At 37.4% G+C, this 21,958-nt stretch overlaps 1 protein-coding gene across 1 annotated transcript in view; it reads left to right on the top strand.

Moving 5' to 3' along the window:
• Positions 1 to 2,310: 2,310 nt before the first annotated feature.
• Edem3 (ER degradation enhancing alpha-mannosidase like protein 3) overlaps positions 2,311 to 21,958 on the top strand; it is an 82,927-nt gene continuing 63,279 nt past the window's right edge. The window contains exons 1-2 of the mRNA XM_023706873.1: positions 2,311 to 2,765; positions 5,958 to 6,003. Of these exons, the coding sequence (XP_023562641.1) occupies positions 2,605 to 2,765; positions 5,958 to 6,003 (207 nt within the window). The 5' untranslated portion in view covers positions 2,311 to 2,604. The remainder of the gene's footprint in view (positions 2,766 to 5,957; positions 6,004 to 21,958) is intronic.

Below are 21,958 nucleotides of genomic sequence, written 5' to 3'. Positions count from 1 at the left end.
CTTCATCTTAATGGTAGTGAATTTGAATTATAAATGCTTTGGAATTCAGAAAGGTACAGAAAACTGAGCCACTGCCAACAATCAACTCCAAATAAGTTGACTACATTTTAATATAACTGAAAGTTACTATTTTTCTGTTTTTAGCTTTTAAATATTGGATAATTGGTGTTGACCTTTACCTTACATTCTCTATGCCAGAGCAAACACCAAACTCACAGGTCTTTATATGGCTAACTTCATTATTAAGGCTGTCAGCAGATTGAAATAATGCAGAATTGCGGGGTTGAAAAAAGGGTAACATTAAACACTGTTTAGAAATTAACTCATATATTTTTATAGCCTACATGTTAAATGTTTAGAAATTAACTCATATATTTTTATAGCCTACATAAAATGATTACCTTTACATTTTATAGACAAAAAAACTACACACATTCAACATTTACTAAAAATCTGTAACAGAAAATACACAATGCCTCTCTTGAAGAGATGGATTTATGGAGATAGAATCTGACTTAAGCCTTCATGGGTTGTGTGGCTGTTTACTAAGAGCAGGGTGGCAAATGGGACAGTATGAACAAAGGAACAGAAAGCATATAGGATGATTATTCAGTTATTGTAATGGCTGCCCATTGGAATAAAAAGGTTAAAACCCCTAACAAGGGAACTCTGGTTAAAAAGTGTGTGTGTGTGGGGGGGATTAGCATTAAACCTTTTGATGCCAAGTGCCATCCACTCTCCAAGTGAGTCCTGACTCATCTTGCTAGAAGATGTGTATAAACCTCATCACCTCCTTATCTAAAGCTGAATAACCCCCATAAGCCAGAAGAAATGATCTTGTCAAAATTGCAATGGTAAGCATGTAATTTTGAACATAATGCCAGTGCTCCTAAAGATATGCTGGGTGCTGGACGATCCAGAAAAGACATTCTTTGGGTAATTTGTTGTCTAAGCCCTTATTAAAAGAATTCCAATCTCTCAGTTGGTGTGAGAGTTCCTCTTCTGAGAGCTCACCTGCTGTCTGCCCCCGTGCAGTTTACTCAGACCTATATAAACTCTTGCCTTTTCTACATTCCTTGACTACTGGCAATAGTCTCTGGCCCTCTTTTGATATCTCACAAAGAAGTTATTGCACAGAATTTGAGGCAGGGAAGTACAGAGGGAGAGACAAGGCGTTTCAGAGACTTTGCGGACGTCCTTGCATGCCACTCTAGTACTAATGCATAAGAGGGTAAGGCGGCCTGGGAACCACAGAAGATACTGCAGTCGTTCACAACAGAGGTAGTTGTGCGAGTAGAAAGTTAGTGATCTGAAAGACAGCAGAAGCAGAGAGGTCAGTCAGAGAGGTCAGAAACGAGATGACAACTCAAGAAAGAAAATTTCCAGAGCTGGATGTCGCGTAAAGAAACGAGTACAGCTTATACTGTACTCGCTGCGATCACATCCACTCTCTTTGATTCCTCGCCTACCTAATGAATTAAAACAGAAGAACAAAGTGCTTTTCCAAAGGGAAGCCACTAGCAATGGCTATAACCTGGTAATCGGTCATCACAAACTTCAAGTTCTCATCATATCCGACTTTTTTTTTTTTTTTTTTTTTTTTTATAGTTCGTACCCCAGCTTTTCGAAAGGGTAACTGCTACCGATCGTGTCCTACACCGTACGCGCCTGCCCCTGTCTCTGCCGCTCAGGGATTACGTTCAAGGGCTGCCGAATAAGGGGCTGGGAGGACCGCAACCCAGCAGTGTGCACGCGGGTTTGTTAATCATCTTCTCCAAGCTGCGTGAAGGTGGTACTTGCCTGTTAGAGACTAACAACTTGCAAATGAAGCTCCCAGCGCGGTAACATCAAAGGTTTTCGCGTTTCCTAACTTCCCCCGAGGGCACGGACGGCTCCACGCCGTCGCCGTCTCCACAGGCAGTCCGCACCGACCGAGGCAGCGCTCTCATCCCCGCAGGAAACACCGTCCGCACGGAGATGAGCAGTTGATGAGGCAGCTCGGGACGGCTGGGAGCCGCAGGGCGCCGGGGAAAGGGCAGCGCACGTAAGAGCCCGCGGTACTCAGACTGCGCCAAGCAACCGCGCGCCGCCCAGGACGGAAACCCCGCGCCGAGCTGCGAGCGCCAGGGGGCCGCCGGGAGCAGCAGAGCACGCCGGGAATTGTAGTCCCCGGTGACCAATCCGCGGACCGAGGCGAGGGGGAGACGGCAGGCCCGCCCTGTTCCGCCTGCCCATCGCGTCGCTCTCCTCCCGGCCAGTACGGTCGCCCGCGGCCTGGGCCGGCCCCTCTCCGACGCGGCCTCCATTGGTCCTGAGGCTCCACGACTCCGCTCCGCCCGGAAGTAGCGTTGGGGAGGCGGTTTCCTAGACTACGACACCGGAAAGCTGGGGGAGGCGCTCCGGCTGGCCGAGGGCGGAGGGCGGTGGCAGCGCTGGCGCTGGGGACCGACTCGGTGGCTTCGGCAAACAGTTTGACGCTGGCGGCTGCCCGCCTCACTCCACACCCAGCCTTCGTCACGGCTTGCAGCCCCCTCGCCACCGGCGTCCGGCAATGTGTCCCGCCGACCGGGCGTAGCAGCTGCGCGTGCGTGGAACCGCGGGGCCATGAGCGAAGCCGGCGGTGGCCTGGGCTGTGGGTCCCCGGTTCCCCAGCGAGGGCCATGGAGCCTGGTGGCCGCGACAGCCGCGCTCTGCCTGGTGTCAGCCACGTCTTTGTGGACGGCGGGGGCCGCGCCCATGAGTAGGGAGGAGAAACAGAAGCTTGGGTAAGGTTGCTTGGCTGTCTGGGTGGGTTTCCAGGTAAAAGCGACCGCGGGCGAGGTGGCTGTCATTGCAACCCCGGAGCACAGTGGCGTCTCCGCTCGCGATTGCAACAGCTGCTACTGAGCGAGGATCTTGGGTAGGCAGGGTCCGCGAAGGAGGGGGTTTGTCACTATGTCGCTCTGGAGGTCGGTGACAGGTGCGAGTTCCTTGAGGCCAGCCCGGTGTGTCAGTGCTGCTGTCATGTCAGTGGCCCATGAAGGGGACTGCAGCCAGGGCAGCCACGCGCCAAAGTCCAGCGGCTGTCTTTCCGACCGAGGCTTGGTTAGGTTTCGCGCACGAGGGAGTTGCCAGATGGAGAAATGTTGCTGGTCTCACGTAATTAAGGAAATGGTGTTGACACTTGTTAGGTAAGAGGGCCCTTCATTGGAACTTGAACTTTACAAATTTTATCTTATCCTTAAAGTGTTTTCCTGCACTGCCTTTTCATCGTAGGAGAGGTTATTTGGTGGTATTATTCAAAAGCCATAATTAAGTGTGCTTACTTACTTTACTCACAGTAGTTTTAAGTCTTGAGAGTGTCATAAAACTTACATTTACAGCATTTAATTCGCAGTCAGTAATACTTAACATACGCGAGGCCCCAGAAAGGAATAAAAGCTGAATCAAATAGCAAGTGGGCAACAGCATGAACACTTAAGTAAGAGAAGAGGAAATGAGATAACTATGAAAAGTTACTCAATCCCGTCAATGTGAGAAATGCAATTTTAAAACGAGATAGTTGCTTTTGCCCATTAGATTAGTGAACGCAAAACTTAGGGATTCAGTCTTGGCTACTGAAGGCATTAAAAAATGGGAATGTAAATTACTGAATGTAAATCGCTTTTGACAGTGCTTCCTAAAATTTAAATCACACATACTTCTTGATTCATCATTCTCATCTCTGGGAATCCACCAGACAGAAATGTAAGCACTGTTAATGTAGAGCTAGATGTAGAAAGGTGCACATTTTGAAGGAACCCCAGAAGAGAAATGGTTGAATATGTTGCACCCACCTTGTAGACTAATGTTCATGATTAAGATGGAGGTATGTCATTAGAAGGCTACCCGGGATGTATTTCCAATACCAAAAAATCCCAGACAACCCCCCCCCACCAAGTTGTAGAATAACAAGCTGTAGAATAAGCAAGTATCATAATATGTTTTTGTTTTTTAAGAAAAAAATACTGTCTAAGCCTGGAAAAAAGTAGCAAGATAACGTGTGTCATAGTGTTAGGATGAAGGGAAGGTGGGACTATCAGATTTTAACTTAGGTTTCTTTAAATCCCTTTTCCCCCCTACAGTAGGGCAATCTAAATTAACAAGCCTAAGTAATTGCAATTTCTCTTTTGCAAGCTGTTCTCAAAATTTCAAAAAGGATTTTTTTTTTTTGCGGAACCAGGGATTGAACTCAGGCCCTTGCGCTTGTCAGACAAGCGCTTATTCTACTGAGCTATCTCCTTGGCCCTGCAAAAAGGGTTCTTAATAGAAGGTGAAGTATTAATTGTCAAAACAATTACCGGTAAGTTCTAATAACTATCCTAAATGCTCTCTCATGAATTCAGTGTATCATTTTTTAAAACCAGATACACCCTTTTTGGGCACTTTACAAACATGTTGAGTTGTATGTCATCATCTCTGTGATCCTCCTCCCTATTCATATGTTGGGTGGCATATCCATTTTGACAAAATGTGAGATTTAAGATTGATTTGTTGGTAATTGCAAAGCTAGCAATTGATGGAGCCCTTTTTCAAATTTAGGAATATCTCCAGAGCCCATGCTTCTCCACTGTGCTGCATTTCTTAAAAAGTGGAAGAGAAATATCAGCTTTCCAGAGGCCTGGGATTACAGGCATAACCACCATGCCCACCATAGAATTAGATATTAACTTGGAAAACCTAACCAAATTGATCGGAGATTTCAGCTTACATTTTGAGATCAGTTTGCGAAAGAGAAATTAGAATTGTTTAGGCTTGTTAATTTAGATTGCCCTGTTGTAAAGTAAGGGCAGAGTTCAGCACATATACACAATTATATGACTGTTTTCTCCTTTAAAGATTTTCAAAAAACTAAATTCTGATTCACTAGGCTTATCTGTGTGATTTTTAAGAAACTTCAAATAATGATGCATAATAAAACACATAAAATGTCACACCCCTTTCTCTGTACCCCTAAACCAAGCAGATTTAAAAAAAAAATAGACAAGCAGTTGTTCAGTTGTTTGCCATTTGTGAGCTGTGAACTATTTACCTAATCACAATTAGTCTTATCCTTCTCGGAAAAATGGGTTTTTATATGCTTTTATTTAAAAATGAGTATAAAACAATCCAATTCTCGTAGAGTTGGCAGACAACATAACCTTAGATAAAGGCAACTTACAGAAATTATTAAAAACAAGACAGACATACTTCTTAAATTATCTTGTGGCACTTAAGCTCCTGAATATCAGAATGTTTCACCAACAGATTGATTCCTAGTTCCAAATTTACAGGATTTTTAGTCAGGTATGGGGATATGAAATACCCATTTTAAACAGCCATCTTGTAGAGTTGAAGAAATAGATAAGCCACGTCACACAAATTTCCTTTTGATTTCTTGTTATAGTGTTATATACTACTTTTGACACTTTTTTTGAGCGAGTAGACTGTCTCAAAGTGTATCTCTTAAAAATATGACAAACACTGATAAATATATACTTACCTAGGCATTAGTGGTTTCATTCAGTTTAATAGGAAATTCAGAGGCTTGATAAAATTCTGTTTCAGTCATCCCATCCCTCTCTTTTAGTAGAACAGACGGAATAATCAATAAATGCTGCTAATAATTATTTCCTTTGAGGGGTCTCCTTCAAGACATGTTAAATAATTATGCTGAGAGGGATGGTGATTGTCTTTCAGCATCGGTTTTCCTTTCCTTTGATTGTGGCAGGTATGATTTAACAGATTTTTTAGGAAAAATGTAAAGTGAATTTTATATAATTTTCTGTGAATTGTAAAAGTTTGGCCTAGCTCTGTGTGAGTTCACGAACTTGTCCATTAACGTGTATTTCCCTTTTTAACTAAGTATTTCCTTTATTTTATGGGTGTGTTTTGAGGAAGAATTAGCTTTTTGAAACAATAAGATATAATTTTCTCCATTTCTATTTTTTCCAAATTAGGAATCAAGTTCTGGAAATGTTTGATCATGCTTATGGTAACTACATGGTAAGTAGAAAGCTTATTTTTATATAACATTTATATGAATTGATTATTGTGTTAGCAGGATCAACTGGAAAATTTAAAACTTGAATTGCTAGCAGATTTTATTTTTTTAAAGAACGTGTTTAAAAGCAGGGCAAATGTAAACAAAGCCTTTGTAAATAAGGAAGGGAAGAGAAGCTGAAGGGAGGGAACGAGACGGGGGAAGAAAAGAAGAATCAAGATATATTATGTATGGGTTTAAATTCCCTATGATGAATGTGATATATATGTGTATGTAAAATGTATTAATAAAATTAAGAAAACCAAATGTCTTATAAAGAATATCAGGGCAAAAATAACAGAGTATTCATGATAAAGTAACAGAATTAACAGAATATTCATGATAGTAGTTTTTAGGGGGAAATAAATAGGAACTATGGAATAGATAGGAATAAATTAAAATTAGATGATAGAATACTACATTTAAAGCCTCGTTGGGCACTGTTAACAACATTCAGTGAGTGCTTTATATAGCTAGATATTGTGAGTGTAAAAAAGAAAAAGATGTTATTTTTGGTGTTACGGAAAATTCCCTTGATTTAAAAGAAATTGTAATGTTATTTTGTGCATGCTATAAAGGAAATCTGTGCTTAAAAAAGATAAACTGTCACTTATCCTCTGTTTTTACTTGTTTTAGAGCTCCTGCATGATGAAACAGAGGTTTCAGTTTTGTGAGATAAGATGTTTGGGAAAGCTGGCATACAGCAGTGTATGTAGATGAAATAGCAAACATGTTTTAGTCTAAAGTTTTGCATATAAATTTATATAATTTTGAGAATAGTTCAATCAGATTTTACCAAGAATTACTTATAGTCTTCTGACTTTTTGTGGAAGCAGCCACTTAAAGGACTGAGCTAGGGCCAGGCCCCCATCTTCTGACTTTTTGTTTTGTTTTATTTTGTTCTTTTTTTCCAGTACTGGGGACTGAACCCAGGGTCTTCATACTAAGCTATGTCCTCAGCCCCCTACCCTTATTTTAAAATTTGAGGTAGGCTTTGAGTCTCATTAAGCCTCCCAGAGTGTTGGGAATACAGGTGTGCACTACTAAGACCAGCTGTAATGTTTTTACATTTTAAAATACGTCAACAGATTTTCTTCTGATTACAGCTTATAAAATGTAATTGGTAAAAGTTTGGCAGAAAACTAACTTTAATTCTGCTTTAAATATTTTTAACTAGTTCTTTGAATCTATTTTCATTATATACTGATCAAATATTTTCATGTTACCATCATTATCTATAAACATCTAAGTATACTTTGTGCAATTTTGTGTTTTTTAAGCAGTTTATATGCAATAATACTTGTTCTATTTTATATTCTGCATTTGGTCCGAGCACATTTTAACTTCCTAATGTTTTTAGACTATGATATTGATGAAAGTTTGAGTGCAAATGTATTGAAAATGCAGTTCCAAATTGATTTTTCAAGACCTCAGCCATTGCATTTCAAAATAATTTATCCCTAACTAATTCAGTTTAGGCAAAACAGAGCTTAACAAATCTAGGGTAATGGTTTTAAGATGGCAAGTGGATTCATGATAAATGCATACTTTTTGTTGCAATGTTAAAATAACATGCAGATGGATAAATTCACATCTTGCTATGAATAGGAGCTGCTCTTTAAAAAGAGTATTTTATCTTTAATATCTTGTCTCTTTTAGGTAAGCAGTAGAATGTTTTATCAGTTTTTTTCATACTATAGAATATATTTGGCTAACGGGTTTTCTGGCAGGTCAGGTACTAACAATAGCCCCAGATGACTTTCTTGCGTAGTTCCTATTGTGATCTACTGGGTAACTTTTTTTTGCTGTACCTGTCTACTTCTAAAATCTAAGTGAGAGGCTGGGCAAGGTGGCACACACAAGAGGGATTTCAACTCCAGAGACTAGAAACTTCTGTTGCAAGGAACACCCTCTTCTCTGTTTCCAGTGGGGTCACACCCATCTGCAGGCCACCTGAGTGCATGTTTTGTTTTTGACTTTCTGAGATAGGGTCTTGCTATGCAGTTCAGGCTGGCCTGGAGCTCACTTTGTAGCCCAGGCTGGTCTCATACTTGAAAGGATCCTCCTGCCTCAGCCTCCTGAGTGCGGGGATTACAGACATCCACCACCATACCTGGCTCATGTTTTCAAATGTTCAGCTATTTTACAACATGTGTGACACTTGTGCTATACACTATATATAATCTGCAACCCAAGATTTAGTTTAGAATGTAAACTTCTCCTTTTAAAGTTCTCAGTGAACACACAGTTCTAAAATATTAAAGAGAATCCAGGAGCTTTTTATTTGAAGTTATTTGAAAAAAGAACACTATTTATTGCTTTACTATAGAGTCAAGTGTATGGGTTTTATAGATAGGTGGCTTTGAGGTCAAATCTTGCATTTATTAGCATGGATCATGTGCAGATCACTTAAACCCTTTGAACAGTGTCTTAGGAAGATTAAATGGGAGCATTGATAAAAGGGTTATTATAGATTATACGATTTTTTTGAGGACAATGATTTTTAATATTTTTGATGTTTAATTCATCTTTTGTATGTTCTATGCTTAGCACTGTACCAGGAACATAAATACTTATTAAATTATTGAAGCAACTAAATTGGACTCTTGATGCTATAATCAGATGTTTATTTTTTGCATGTGACTGTGATGCATAAACACATTTTTTTAAAGCTCAAATAAATTAACAGATAAAAACACAATTATAATGAATTTTAGGATCTGTAAATCACCTTAGTTTGTTGTAATCAGTGAATGTTGAAAGTTTTTCTTTGTTTCTCACTGGCTCTTTCTAACATTATTCTGTAGTTTAGTCAACAACTAGGTAATTCCTTTAAACTTCTTGGTTCCAAGCATAACAGTGGCATTTTCCAGAGACAGGTAGTATAACATAATTAAGAGCAGGAAGTGTGGGCTTGGAGTAGGATAGGCTGAGGTGTTTCTGCCATCTACTAGCTGGAGTACAATGGGACACTTACCTCATCTTCCTGAATCTGTTTTCACGTTTCTGTAAAATGGAGACAGTGGTTTGCCTGTCTCAGTGTTGTGTTTAGAGTTAGTGCCTGACAATTAGGAAGCACTGTGTAAGAGTTTACTACTTCTTGGCTGGGGAGATGGCTCAGTAGAATAAACGCTTCCCTGGCAAGCGCAAGGGTCTGAGTTCAATCTCTGGTTCCACCAAAAAAAAAAAAAAAGTTTACTACTTCACTACTACCGCTGCTAACTACTGCTGGCACTACTATGCATTCTCTGCCCAAGATTGAAATTCTTTTACTACAGTTCTTTTAGGCTTTAACTTAAAACTTACTCCCCAGATTTTACAGAAATCAAGTTTCTTAAGTAGACATGTTCTTTCCTGTTTGGGCATGTGATTTTTTGAGCTTGTTTTTTCTAGCTCCTAATGAAAGAAAAGTCTCATCATGCTATTTCTTAATAAAATTGTCTTTCCAGGGCTAGGTAGATATCTTTATCATCCCTGGAATTATATTCAGAGGTTTTCTGATGGTATCAATTATTGACTTAACTATTAATATATTATAATGATTGTCTGAAACATCCCTTGGACTGATCACATTGTACTTATCTGTAATTAATTGTCCAAATAACGTGAAATTTGATGTTTATTTTGGCAGTTCTTATAATTTTAACACTGGACTACTATTACTCAGGGCCTTCTAGTAATTTGTTTTGAATATTTATGCAGTATTCAGTTTGTAGATTCATTTAGATGACAAAATGAATTATGTTTGGGCTAAATGTAGTTGAGCTTGCTTCTTGTACTTGAGCTTGCTCGTGTGATCTTTGTCTCATTGTTTTTCCTGACTACTGAAACTACTTTAAGCAAAACTGTAGTTTGGTGGAGTCTTAAACATTACACATAAATGCAGAGTTGGTAAGCACGATTTTCTTTAGTAAAATCATACCTAATACTATAACCACTTTTAACTTTGATTTCATAAAATAGGTTAGTCTTTTTTTTTTGTATTTTAGGACAGGGTCTATAGGGTCTCACTACTTAGATCAACTCGTAGTGCTCTGCCTGTGTTCAGCCTCCCCAAGCTGGGATTACAGACGTGTGCCACCGTGCCCCATCTCAATCGCTCCTTGGGGGCAGGGCTGGCACCACACGCTGGGGATCCACCCCCGGCAGCATTGTCTGCCTAAGCAGGTGCTTAGTCTTTGTAATTAAATCAAAGGAACTATTTTAAATTGTAACCTCCTGTGGATTTCTAGATTTACAAACATTCTCTTAATTCTTTTTCTTTAAATTTTTTAATTTGACAGTATAAGTAATGTAAAATTTACCATTATAAACTTTTGAGTGTACAGTTCTGTGGCATTAAGTACATTGGCTAGTTTTATATCAATTTGTAAACCTTTTTCATTTTATCTACCTGAGTCTTTTTAATTGTTCATCAGAATGAGTAATCTATAAACAAAGTATTTTAGAAGTGATTCTGGCAGGCACAATAAAACTGTCTCTTTTGTGTAGGCCCTGTGGGCCTATTAGTCATTGTTCTTTGGCTTCTACTTTTAGAGCATACCAGAACCCAACCAAACTTATACAAGAAATTCTGTTGTGACCTCTCATAATGCTTTATAGTCACTATGCCATTGCTCCGAATAGGATTTGGAGATCAGTAGAAATTGTTTAATTAGGGTGACTGAGATACAACTTATAAGCAGTAGAATTCCAGTTTTGGGTGTACTGTATTCTAAGGTTGGATAATTATATGCAATTATTTAACAACCACCACAATGTAAAACCCTCCAAATTTTTCATCGCACTTGTCTCAGTTACTTTTCTCTTATTGCTGGGACAAAATACCTGACTCCCAAAATTGTGAAAGAAAAGGTTTATTTAGCCCACAGTTTATGGAGGTTTCAGTCCATGATCAGCTGTCCAAAGGGCATAATGGCACTGGCAGGGGCAGCTGTTCATGACGGCAGAAGACAGCAAAATAGCAAGAGTGAATAGGAAGGCGCAGCAGCAGCAGCAAGCCTCTTTCCCTTCCTTACACAGTGCATCTAGCCAGGCTCTCTGCCCCAGGGCAGGGGTAGCAGAATCCCAGCATTGGATCATGAATTAATCACAACCTCTAAAAGTCCACCCCATGGCTGTGTGAGGCTTTTGGGGGACAACTAGATAGAAACCATAATAACCCCCAAATTTTCTTCATGCTGCTTTGTGATAGATTCCTTTTCTTCTGACCATTACAACTATTGATCTGAGTTTTTTGGTCATTACAGTTTTCCATTTTGTAGGATTTAATGTACATGGCATTGTATAGAATGCCTTTTTATTTTTTAAATTTAGCATGGTGCTTTTTTGTAATATTTAAGATAGGGTGTACAGGGTCTCACTGTGTAGATCAGACTTGTAGTTATCCTCCTGTTTACAGCCTTCCAAGTGCTGGGATTACAGGCACACGCCACCACACCCAGTCTCAGCACGCCAGGGGATCAAACTCCTGGTCCCTGCATCTGCCTAAGCAGGCGCTTTAATCTGCTGAGCTATTTGACAGGCTCTCAGCATTATGCTTTTGAGATTTATCCATGTTGTTGGACATGTATAGAGTTTATGTTTATTGATTAATGTTTAGTTGATTTGGTAGAACACAACTTGTTAATTGCTGAATATTTGATTGTTTCTTGTCCTTGGTTGTTATTAAAGCTGTTATAAACCTGTGAGTGCTAGTTTTTATGTGGACATACATTTTCAAATATTTTTCACATAAGAATGGAATTCCTGTGTCATATGGTAAGTTTATATCTTTAAGAAACTGCCAAACATTTTTAAAGTGGTGACAACATTTTGTATTCTCCTATAGCAGTATGAGTTTTAGTTGTTTTAGTTCTCAGTTGGTATTTTCTGTTTTTAAATTTTAGCTATGCTAGTGTGTAGTAGTATTTCATTTTGACTTTAATTTGATTTCTATTGATGATTAATAATGTTAAAAAATCTGCTTATTTGCTACTCATGTATCTTTTTGGATGAAGCATCTGTTCAATTTTTTTTCCATTTTAATATCAAGTTCTATTTTTGCTGATCTATAAAAGTTACTGTATATTTTAGATTCTAGTTCTTTAACAAATATATGTGTGATAGATACAGACCCCTAGTCTTTGCTATGGCTTTTACTTTTCCTTAACAATTATTTTTGAAGCACAGATGTTTAAAATTGTGATTAAATGCGGCGTATCAGTAATATGTTTTGTCTGTTAGCCTTATATCCTACAACCTTGCTAAAATCATTTGTGCTTTCTGGTAGCCTTTATTTATTTATTTATTTATATATTGGTACTGGGGATCGAACTCAGGACCTTGTGCTTGCCAGGCAGGTGTTTATGCCACTGAACTATTTCCCTGGCACTCTAGTAGCCTTAAAAAAAAGATGCTTTAGGATTTTTCTTATGGTTGTTATGTCATGTTATGCAGAGACTTTTACTTCTTGTTTTGCAATCTGTATGTCTTTTATATAATATGTTTTTTCTTTCCTTATGGCAGTGGTTAGGGCTTCCAGTATTGTGTTGAAAAGAAATGGTGAGATTCTTTTGTTGGTCCTGATTTTAGAGCGAAAGCTATTAGGTTTTCACTATTGAAGATAAGGTTAGCTGTTTTTTTTTTTTGTTGTTGTTGTTTGTTTGTTTTTAATAGAGGGTTTTTTACCAGATGAATTTCTCTTCTGTCCCTAGTTTGCTGAGCATGTTATTTTTTTTTTTTAATCATGAAAAGGCTTTTGATTTTGTCCCAGGCTTTTTCTGCATCTATTGCTATAATTTAAAAAAATCAGTAGCAAGACTTTATTTCATTATTAGCATCATCATTTATTTTTATTCATATAACATTTCATCAGTTTTATTTTGTTAACCAAAACCAGATGAACTAAGATACATTGAAGAATTTGAAAATTTGTTTTCATGTAACTTTTGAATATAAATTTAAAATATTAATACAATATTTTACTCTGCAGCAGTTAATTAAAATCATATGAAGTGACTTCATGTTTTGCTACTTGTTTCTCTTCAGAGCCCAGAAACATTTCATGATCTATGATACCTAAAATGACACAAAATGTTCATTATAGGAAGTATGATCATTTCATAATTAAAATACATGGATCCCTAACATTTGAAAAAATAGTTTGGTAAATGAGTATAATTGAAGAATAAAGGAGAGTAAGAAAATTTGCTGTGAGGAGTGAAACTGGTAACTTGTGCAGGTGCAGTAAGTAGCTAACATCTGTTATTATGTGACAGGAGGCTTACTAAATATTATGCTGTCTATATTTAAGAACAAGGAGGAAGATTTTTTTTTTTTTTTTTTTTTTTTTTGTGAACCTGGGGATTGAACTCAGGCCATTGCGCTTGTCAGGCAAGCGCTTGTTCTACTGAGCCATCTCCCTGGCCCTGGAATATTTGTTTTTTGAGGTCAGGAGGGTTTTTATTAGAAATACTAGCTCTTGAATTTCCAGGAGGGGTCTTGAGTGTGGCTGCATGGCCCCTGGACTCACAGTTCATTATAGATAAGCAGAGCACAGGACTTGTTTACCTGTTTAGAGGCCACGTATCACAGGTGTCTCTGTGCATTTAAAATGACCAGTTGGGGGCTGGGAAGATAGCTCAGAATAAGCGCTTGCCTGGCCTGAGTTTAATCCCTGGTCCCACCAAAAAAAAAAAAAAAAAAAAGACCAGTTGGAACTCAGGCTGTCTAACTCAGTTCTGTAACATGTAGTGTCTAAAGAAAACTGGGGTTTTAGAGAAGAAAGCCAATTATTTTGTGTTTTATGTTCTCAGAACTCTGAGGCATAGTAAGGAGTGCAGCTCCCTTCAGTAGGGACAGGGCTGCATTTCATGTTGCATAAGAAGTTCATCGTTGGTCTAAAGTCTGAGCTCATTGTCTGTTCCTATATTAGTTCTTATCAGTTTGACTCATCACCCAACTCTGTATCAGGCCCTTCCTTTGGCCAGTGCCTTACTAATAGACTAGCTAAACTATTTTCTGCATCCAAAGTATCCTCAACTGTGGTTAGGCTGGAAGGGCTGAAGATGTAATCTAGTTGCTTTAAGCTGAAAAGGGTCAATGTAGGGGAGGTAGCAGTCAGGGATTTTGTCCAGAGAACTAGTCTTAGGACCTTGGATGGAAGTCGTGTTGTGGTTTAGCAGTTAAGGACACTCTTCAGAGGGTTGATCTGGTGACTCACAGAGTGAAAAGACAGCATGGTTCTTAAGGAGTTGGATTAAAGATTGTAATGAGCTGGCTTCTAGACCTGCCTGCTCATGGAGATTAACTGTAAATCTGCTATTTCTTTTATTGAAGGAGGAAGATGTTTAATATGGAAGCTGGAATAAAACATTTAAAGTATACACAATTTCATTAAAAATTAACATTTGATATTTCCAATAATTTTATACTAATGATTTAAAATTATTTTTAGTAGCATAAAATTGCTTCCGAAAATCAAGTTTTCAAAAGGGTTTTACTAAAAAGTAACTTTGATGCTGCTTTGACTAGGCTGTTTTAGGGGAGTTTTTTTATTTCAAAAACATAGTAAATTTACAGTCTGATATGGAGAATCTACTTCTAAAAATTTTTTATTTTGTTCCTTTGTTTTTAGCGAAGCACATATTCTACTTGATTTTCACAGGACACTTTTATCACCTGAGCTTTATTTCTGAATGATAATTGAATATTTCCATGGTTCCAACTTGTGTAATGAGTTAGTTACCCCTCTCACTGGCAACACATTGTGAAGAAATACAACTATTTTTCACATAGCTAGGATGTTTGAAGCCTAATAAGGCTTTTTGTTTGCCACGTTAGCCAAGATGTTTGAAGTTTACTCAGTCTGTTTGCTTGACACGTATGCATTCCTCTGGATTTATGCAAACCTTCTCTAGTTTGCCTTGTGGTTAACCCAAAGAAAGGCTGTGGTTTTTATTCTTATTCTTGAAACACAGGAACATAAAGTACATTTACACCTGGTTCACAGCTTCATTGTTTAATTATTCTACTTTGTAATTGTTACCAGTATTTTTATTATCTAGGAAAGTTTAGGATTTGAGTTCTTTTACTTAATTTAGAGTTTGAATTCATATGTAATCTCAGGTAGACATGTTTGTGTATTGCTTTATAAAACAGCAAAATATTAGTTTGAGGTTTTTATTTTTTTATTTTTATTGTTTATTTTTATTTATTTTTTGGCCGGCTCAGCCCGCCCTGAGGGTGGGGCTGGCCTGGCATGTGGTGCCAGGGATTGAACCGTGGTCCCTTCACCTGCCTCAGCTTGCCAAAGCAGGCACTTTAAACCTCTGAGCTATCTCACCTACCCTAGTTTGAGGTTTTTAAAGTAGTAGTTTAAAATAGTAAGAAACTGTAATCAAATTAACCTTTGAATGATCTTTTTACATAGTGCCTTTCATTAGTAACTTGAAAAAACTTTCCTTCTATTCTAAGTATTACTTATGTGTGTTAAGTGTGAAGTTACAAAGCAATAAAAAGTCATATGTGTTCTGATATCAGTTCTGGAATTGACATATGAAAAAGTATTTAGGACTTTGATACTGAAATGATACATGTAAAAATAGTTCAGAATTTATGCCAAAAATTATATGCATTACTAAGACATCAAAATACCGTATTGAGTTCACAATTTGGTAGCTATGTATGGATTCTAATTCAATCAAAACATTTGCTTCCTGGAAGCTTCTCCTCAGGGAATGAATCACTGTGGAGAGCACTCAAGTTTTCTAAATACAGAAAGATTGCAGGCTTCAGTGCTTTTGTATTCTTCCACCTGATTTAAAAGTTTTGGTTGTTTTTCTTCTTGTCTTTCCCTTTCTTTTGACCATATGTTTATTGTCTCTGAGCTCTAGAATATTTTCTCTTTGTAGGGGGTGGATGGGATAGTGGAAGCTGAACCCAAAGCCTCTTGAAATTCTGTTTGTTTCTGAAGTTGAGACTCGCTGAGTTGCCCAGTTTACCTTGAACGTCAGTCTTTCTGCCTTAGCTTTTGCTTGAATGTATTATGACTAGAGTCTAGAGGACCTATTAGTAGAGTGTTAGACATGTACCTGGGCATGCTTTTGTTGAGCTTCAAGAATTATGGAGCATCAGAATTAAAAGAATTCAGAATCATGTGAACATTTGTATAATAAAAACAATCCAGACGTGTATAAAATATCAGACACGTTTTAAAACTTTGCCGTAGTACTGCTCAGTGAGTGCAGTAAGAGTATAGAACTGTATCTTTAAACTTCTCAAGGAAAGAGTATATATCTTAAGCATTTCATGATCATTCGGATTATTCCTGAAGTACAGTATAAGTAAGGTGACAGGCAGCCTAACCCAAGGATACAAGAAAAATAAAAATGCTCATGTTTAAACAAATAAGAATAAACTAGTTGTGGATACCAGGCAACTAAGAGAAGATTCAGATTAAAGCCTCAGAGCCAGGTATGGTGTTTCTCAGCATCCTGGCACATGAGGCAGGAAGACTGAAAATTCGAGCCAGCTTGGGCAACTTAGTGATTTAGGGAGACCCTGACTCAAGGGAAAAAAAAAGTGTAAAAATGGAGGGCTGGGGATAGAGGTCAGTGTGAAGGCCCTGTGTTCAGTCCTCAGTACTGGAAGAAAACAGAATAAGAGTGAAGCAGCCATAAAATGGTGGTGTGTATCAACTTCCTTAAGTAGAGTTCTGATACTAGCATCTCTGCGAATTATGGTTCCAGGCCAGAATGCATCTTCAAAATCAAAATCTTGGGGCTGGGGAGACGGCTCAGTGGAATAAGCACTTCCCTGGCAAGCACAAGGGCCTGAGTTCAATCCCCGGTTCTGAAAAAAGAAAAAAAAATCTGGTAAAAATAAAAATCTTGGGACTGGAGATGTCGCTTAGTAGTAGAGCTCTTGCCTTGCATGCATAAGGCCCTGGGTTCAATCCCCAGAACCACACACATTAAAAAAAATCTTTATCAAATCATTTTTTCTGACATAAGGAGAAATAGAAAAGTAGCAAAACTGTACTATCATTTAACATATTAAAAAATGAAAAAATAGTACTTTTCTTCTAAATGAAAAACCTCATTGAAAGTAGTTTAAACAATGTTATTGCCTTGGTGACCACTCATTATAGTACTTAAAATATGTAGCAAGCATCTTTTCTGTATTTGGTAAATTGTCATACTTATTTCAAATTTGGATTAACTTCAAGCACTTTATACTTTGCTTTTAGTGTCATGAAATCTCTAGAAGTTCTTTGTAATATGAAGGTTTTATTCAGACATCACTTTCTGTGTGACATGTTTATGTCCCAACCATTTTGTAAATTTCTGTCAGTAATTTGGCCTTCACTACATTTCCCTGGCTACACATCTACAGAGATTTTTGAGTGGCGGCAGTGCTAACATTCCCAGCTCAGCCATTTCTTCTATAACCTCATTTGTGTTTGTGGCAGTTAGGATGAAGTGCCAACTTGATTGGCTTTGGGAGCTATGTGGGGGTTTGGTCAAGTGCAGTCTGGATGGGTCTTGGAGGCATGTCTTTGGTTATTTATTTATTTTTTTAAAGTGTATATCTCTGGTTTAATAAAGAGTATTAATATCAAATTGCAAGATAACCAATAACAGCAGGCTTATTTTTAAACACATTAAAGGCATTCTCATTAAAATATGCAAAAAGACAAATATCACCACAGTCACAATAGCCAGTAGTCTTCTGCTATTTAAAATTATGCTGGAGCCAGGCATAGTGATTGGTGAACACCTGTCGTGCTGGTACTCAGGTGGGTGAGGCCGGAGGATTGCCACAAGCTAAAGGTCAGCCTGAGCTATATAGTGAGACCCAGTCTCCAAAAACTTAAATAAATAAATAAGCTTATAGGTCTCTTTGGTTATTTACTATAGGTAATCTCACCCTTCCTGGTTAGAGTAATTCCTTTTTCTTGGCTTCCTGTTCCACATACTAAACAGCTGTGCTCCACCATGCCGTTTCACCATTCTGTTCCTACCTGAGAGCAGCTTAGTGTGAATTTAATTCTCCTAAAACACAGCCAAATCAAACCTCTTTTCCTTTCAAGTGTGGATTTTGGGTGTTAGAGCCACAACAGGAAAGCTGATTAATACAATGTTAAATTTGAGTTTCATGTGCAACATTCTCATTTATTTATTTATTTATTTATTTTTGTTGTTAGGGCCAGGGAGATAGCTCAGTGGCTGAAGCACCTACCTGGCAAGCACAAGGTCTTGAGTTCAATCCCTGGTCCAAAAAAACCAACAAAAAAAATCTTATATTAGATGATGTTGTTGAACTTTCATCTTTGTTGACTAATTCCCTTTTTGCTATCCATTTTTATAAAATGTCATGTAGGATGATTTTGAGTGACAAGAAGGCACATGACACACTTGCTGTCTGTGTGAACTGAAGAACATGTGTATGGCTATATTCATGTACGCATGAATATATTCATGGATGCACTGATCCCTCACTGACAGAACTTAAAAGAAGTGATATGATTATTACTGATCATGATGAGCACTGGTTGTTTAGTGATTCATGAGCTGAAGAATAAGCATCACATATATCTCATAGTCAGTATACCAGGATGACTGACATTTGAATTATGTTGCTGAGTATTTAAGCTAAAGTAATTGAAATCTGTGCATAGTTTCACAAGCAGGGAAAAAACTAAAATAACTGACAAAAGTCCCAAATCGCATAGGAAAAAGTATGAATATGTTGATTCTGTGCTTGTCAAGGAGTTAATGTTACCTAAAATTGAAGCATGTGATTAGGATTCTAACCTGGAGATACTTCTCATAGCCATATTTTATTAAGCTTTCAGAGACTCTCCCCTGGTGAAGACACAGTTCTGCCCTTCCTATTAAGGTCCGTCAAAGCAGGTGGGACTACTCCAGTCCAGTTCTATAGAAGCAGTTACCCAATTTAAAGCTTCTAGTTCTGGCTTATGGCTAAGTGTACAGGGCCAAAGCATCTACTCCCAAGTCTTTTGGGCATTCCCGTAACTCTCACTGAAGCCTATATTTATGTCCAGTACCTCTGTTGTATTATCTTGGAGTGCAGCTTTATCTTTTTATTTTGGTACTTTAAAATTTCTTTTCAAGCTCAGCTGTGTATTAAATATTATTTTAAAATACTTATTCAGTTCAATCCCCGGTTCTGCAAAAAATAAATAAAATAAAATAGTTATTCAGTATTTTATTGGATTTATATGAGTAGGATAAAAGATTCCTGCATGTATTTTTTTAACCATATTAACTGACTTTGTGATTCTTTTAAAAAAAATTCAGTAATCTGAACTATAAAGTACCTATTAACAAATATTAAAGAGATATGAGAAACCTGTAAGAAAAAAACTAAATTCATAAAAGACAATTTGAATCATTATGTTCTTAGATGAGGTGAGTCAGTTTGTAGATACCAGTTTCCCCAAGTTATATTCTTCCAATTAAAACATTAGTGGCATTTGAAGGAAATCTAAAAGTTATACAGAATAAATGAAAAGCATGTTTTAGAGATAGAGTAATTAAGGTGATGGTTTTGGAATAGAAATGGCCAGCTAGGACTGTAGAATACAATAGGGAATACTGAAATGTGTTTGTAGGCAGTTTTGAACAAAAAAGTCTGGCATTTCAAGCAATTAGGGAAGGAATAGATTCTTTTAAAAGTGGCATTTGGAAAATTGTCTGTTTTGGGGAAACAGAAGTTATTGAATGCCTATTTCATATTATAAACAAAAATCAATTCCAGGTAGAGTAAATCTCTAAATGTAAAAAATAAAAACAAATTAGAAGAATGCTGTTTTGAAAGACCTGGGGTAGCTCTGAAAAGCATGCCTGAAATTCAGAAACCATAAAGAAATTGACAGATTTAACTACATATTTAAAGCTTAAGGTGAAGGCACCATGAACAAAATCAAAAGTCAAACAAGATAGGAGGAAATATTTCCTGTGTGTAACAAACAAAATGTATAAGACTATTTTGGGAAAACAACAAAAACAATAGGCAAAAATGACAAAGAATATAAACATTTCAGAAAAGTAATAGCAATGGCACATACAAAAAGATGCTTGTCCTTATTAATGCTGAAGCTTGACTTAATATTTTCATTTAAAATCCGGGAGATTGACAAAATGGAAAACATCTTCTGTGTTAGTAAGAGTATAATAAATAATAAGTTTGGTAGTAACTATCAAAAATTATCCATCCCCTTGACCTATAGATCTGTTTTTAACTAATCCACAGAAATATACAAGATGCATACAGATAGATCTTTGCTTGATGGTCTACCTGTTTACTGTTTGGACTTATAATTGAGGTGCACTATTTGGCCCTAAAACTCATCTTTTTGGGGGCATAGTTCTGTACATCTTGTTTATAGAACCTCACTGTCTTTTTTTTTTTTTTTTTTTTTGCATGGTACACCTTGTTTATACAGTACCATGATTTTTGATGATTATTGTACAGTACTATAGTTTTATGTTTTGTTATGCAATACAGTATTGCATGTAAGAGTTATGCAAATAAGAGTCATCAAATTGGGCTTTTTTGACCATTTGTTTGTTCTGAATATTATAGTTCCTCATTAGTAATCGATTTAGTGACCTAGTCACAGGGACATAACTTGGTCATTAAAACAAGGAATGTCTGCTAGGCACACAGTTATACAAAAGATTTTGTGTATCTATATAGGCACATGGGTATTTACTATAGCATTGTGTTTTTTTTTTTGTTGTTTGTTTGTTTTTTTTCAGTACCAGGGATTGAACTGAGGACCTTGCGCTTGCCAGGAAAGCACTTATTTCACTGAGCTATCTCCCCATCCCCTATAGCATTTTTTTAAAAAATTATTTATTTATTTTGTGTGTGTGTGTGGCCAGCTCAGCCCACCAGGGGGCGGGAATGGCTGGCATGTGGTGCTGGGGGATTGAACCGCGGTCCCTGTGCTTTGCTCAGCTTAGTTTGTTCTAAGTAGGTGCTTTAGACCACTGAGCCATCTCACTAGCCCTATAGCATTGTTTATATGGTAAAAAATTGAAGCCAGTGTTCATCAGTAGAGAAATAAATACATTTTAACATTTTAATAATGTGGAATACTGAGGAGCAGGTACTTTTAAGATGTAGGCCTCTGGTGTTAGGTTACTTGCTTAGAATTCTAAATCTGTCATTTAGTAGCTATATGACCTATGCTTACTTAATTTCGCTGGGCCTCAGTTCTCTTAACTGTAATTGAAAATAATTCAGAGAGTTTATTGCAATAATTAAATTATAAAGTATATAGAATTGTGCTCAGACTACAAATATTCAATATTACCTAATATCAAATTGTCATTTTGAATTTCTTTTTTTTCTTTTCCCCTGTACCGGGGATTGAACTCAGGATTCTGCGCTTGCTAGGCAGACACTTGTGTCACTGAACTATCTCCCCAATCCCTCATTTTGCATTTCTAAAGTAGACCTGTAACATTCAAGCGTGAAAAACCCCTGCAATTTCAGTAAGTGAATTTTAGAGCATTGTATCCCTATGGCATAACATCTTTTTGTAAATAAAATTTTTAAATGATATGTGCATATGTGTATATATTTAAATGTATATGGATAAATGTGGTAACCTCTGGGGATTGAGATTAGAAGAGGGATATCAGATTATCAATGTTTTAAGTTTTTGGTAAGCACTTGCCTGGCAAGCACAAGGTCCTGAGTTCAATCCCTGTACCAACAGGGGAAAAAAAAAAAAAAAAAACACTTGGAAATTTGGGGTCTGGGAGATGGCTCAGTAGAATAAGAAATAGCCTGGCAAACACAAGGACCTGAGTTCAATTCCCGGTTCCGAAAACAAAGCAAAACAGAACAGTTTTTGGTACTGTTTGAATTTAATCAAGCATGTAGTGAATTTGTGATTAA

Source organism: Octodon degus, unplaced genomic scaffold (genome assembly GCF_000260255.1).
Source record: "Octodon degus isolate 3935 unplaced genomic scaffold, OctDeg1.0 scaffold00273, whole genome shotgun sequence".
Classification (NCBI taxonomy): Eukaryota; Metazoa; Chordata; class Mammalia; order Rodentia; family Octodontidae; genus Octodon; species Octodon degus.
The sequence above is the reverse complement of the archived record's forward strand: the minus strand, read 5'-3'. Positions and strand labels throughout refer to the sequence as shown.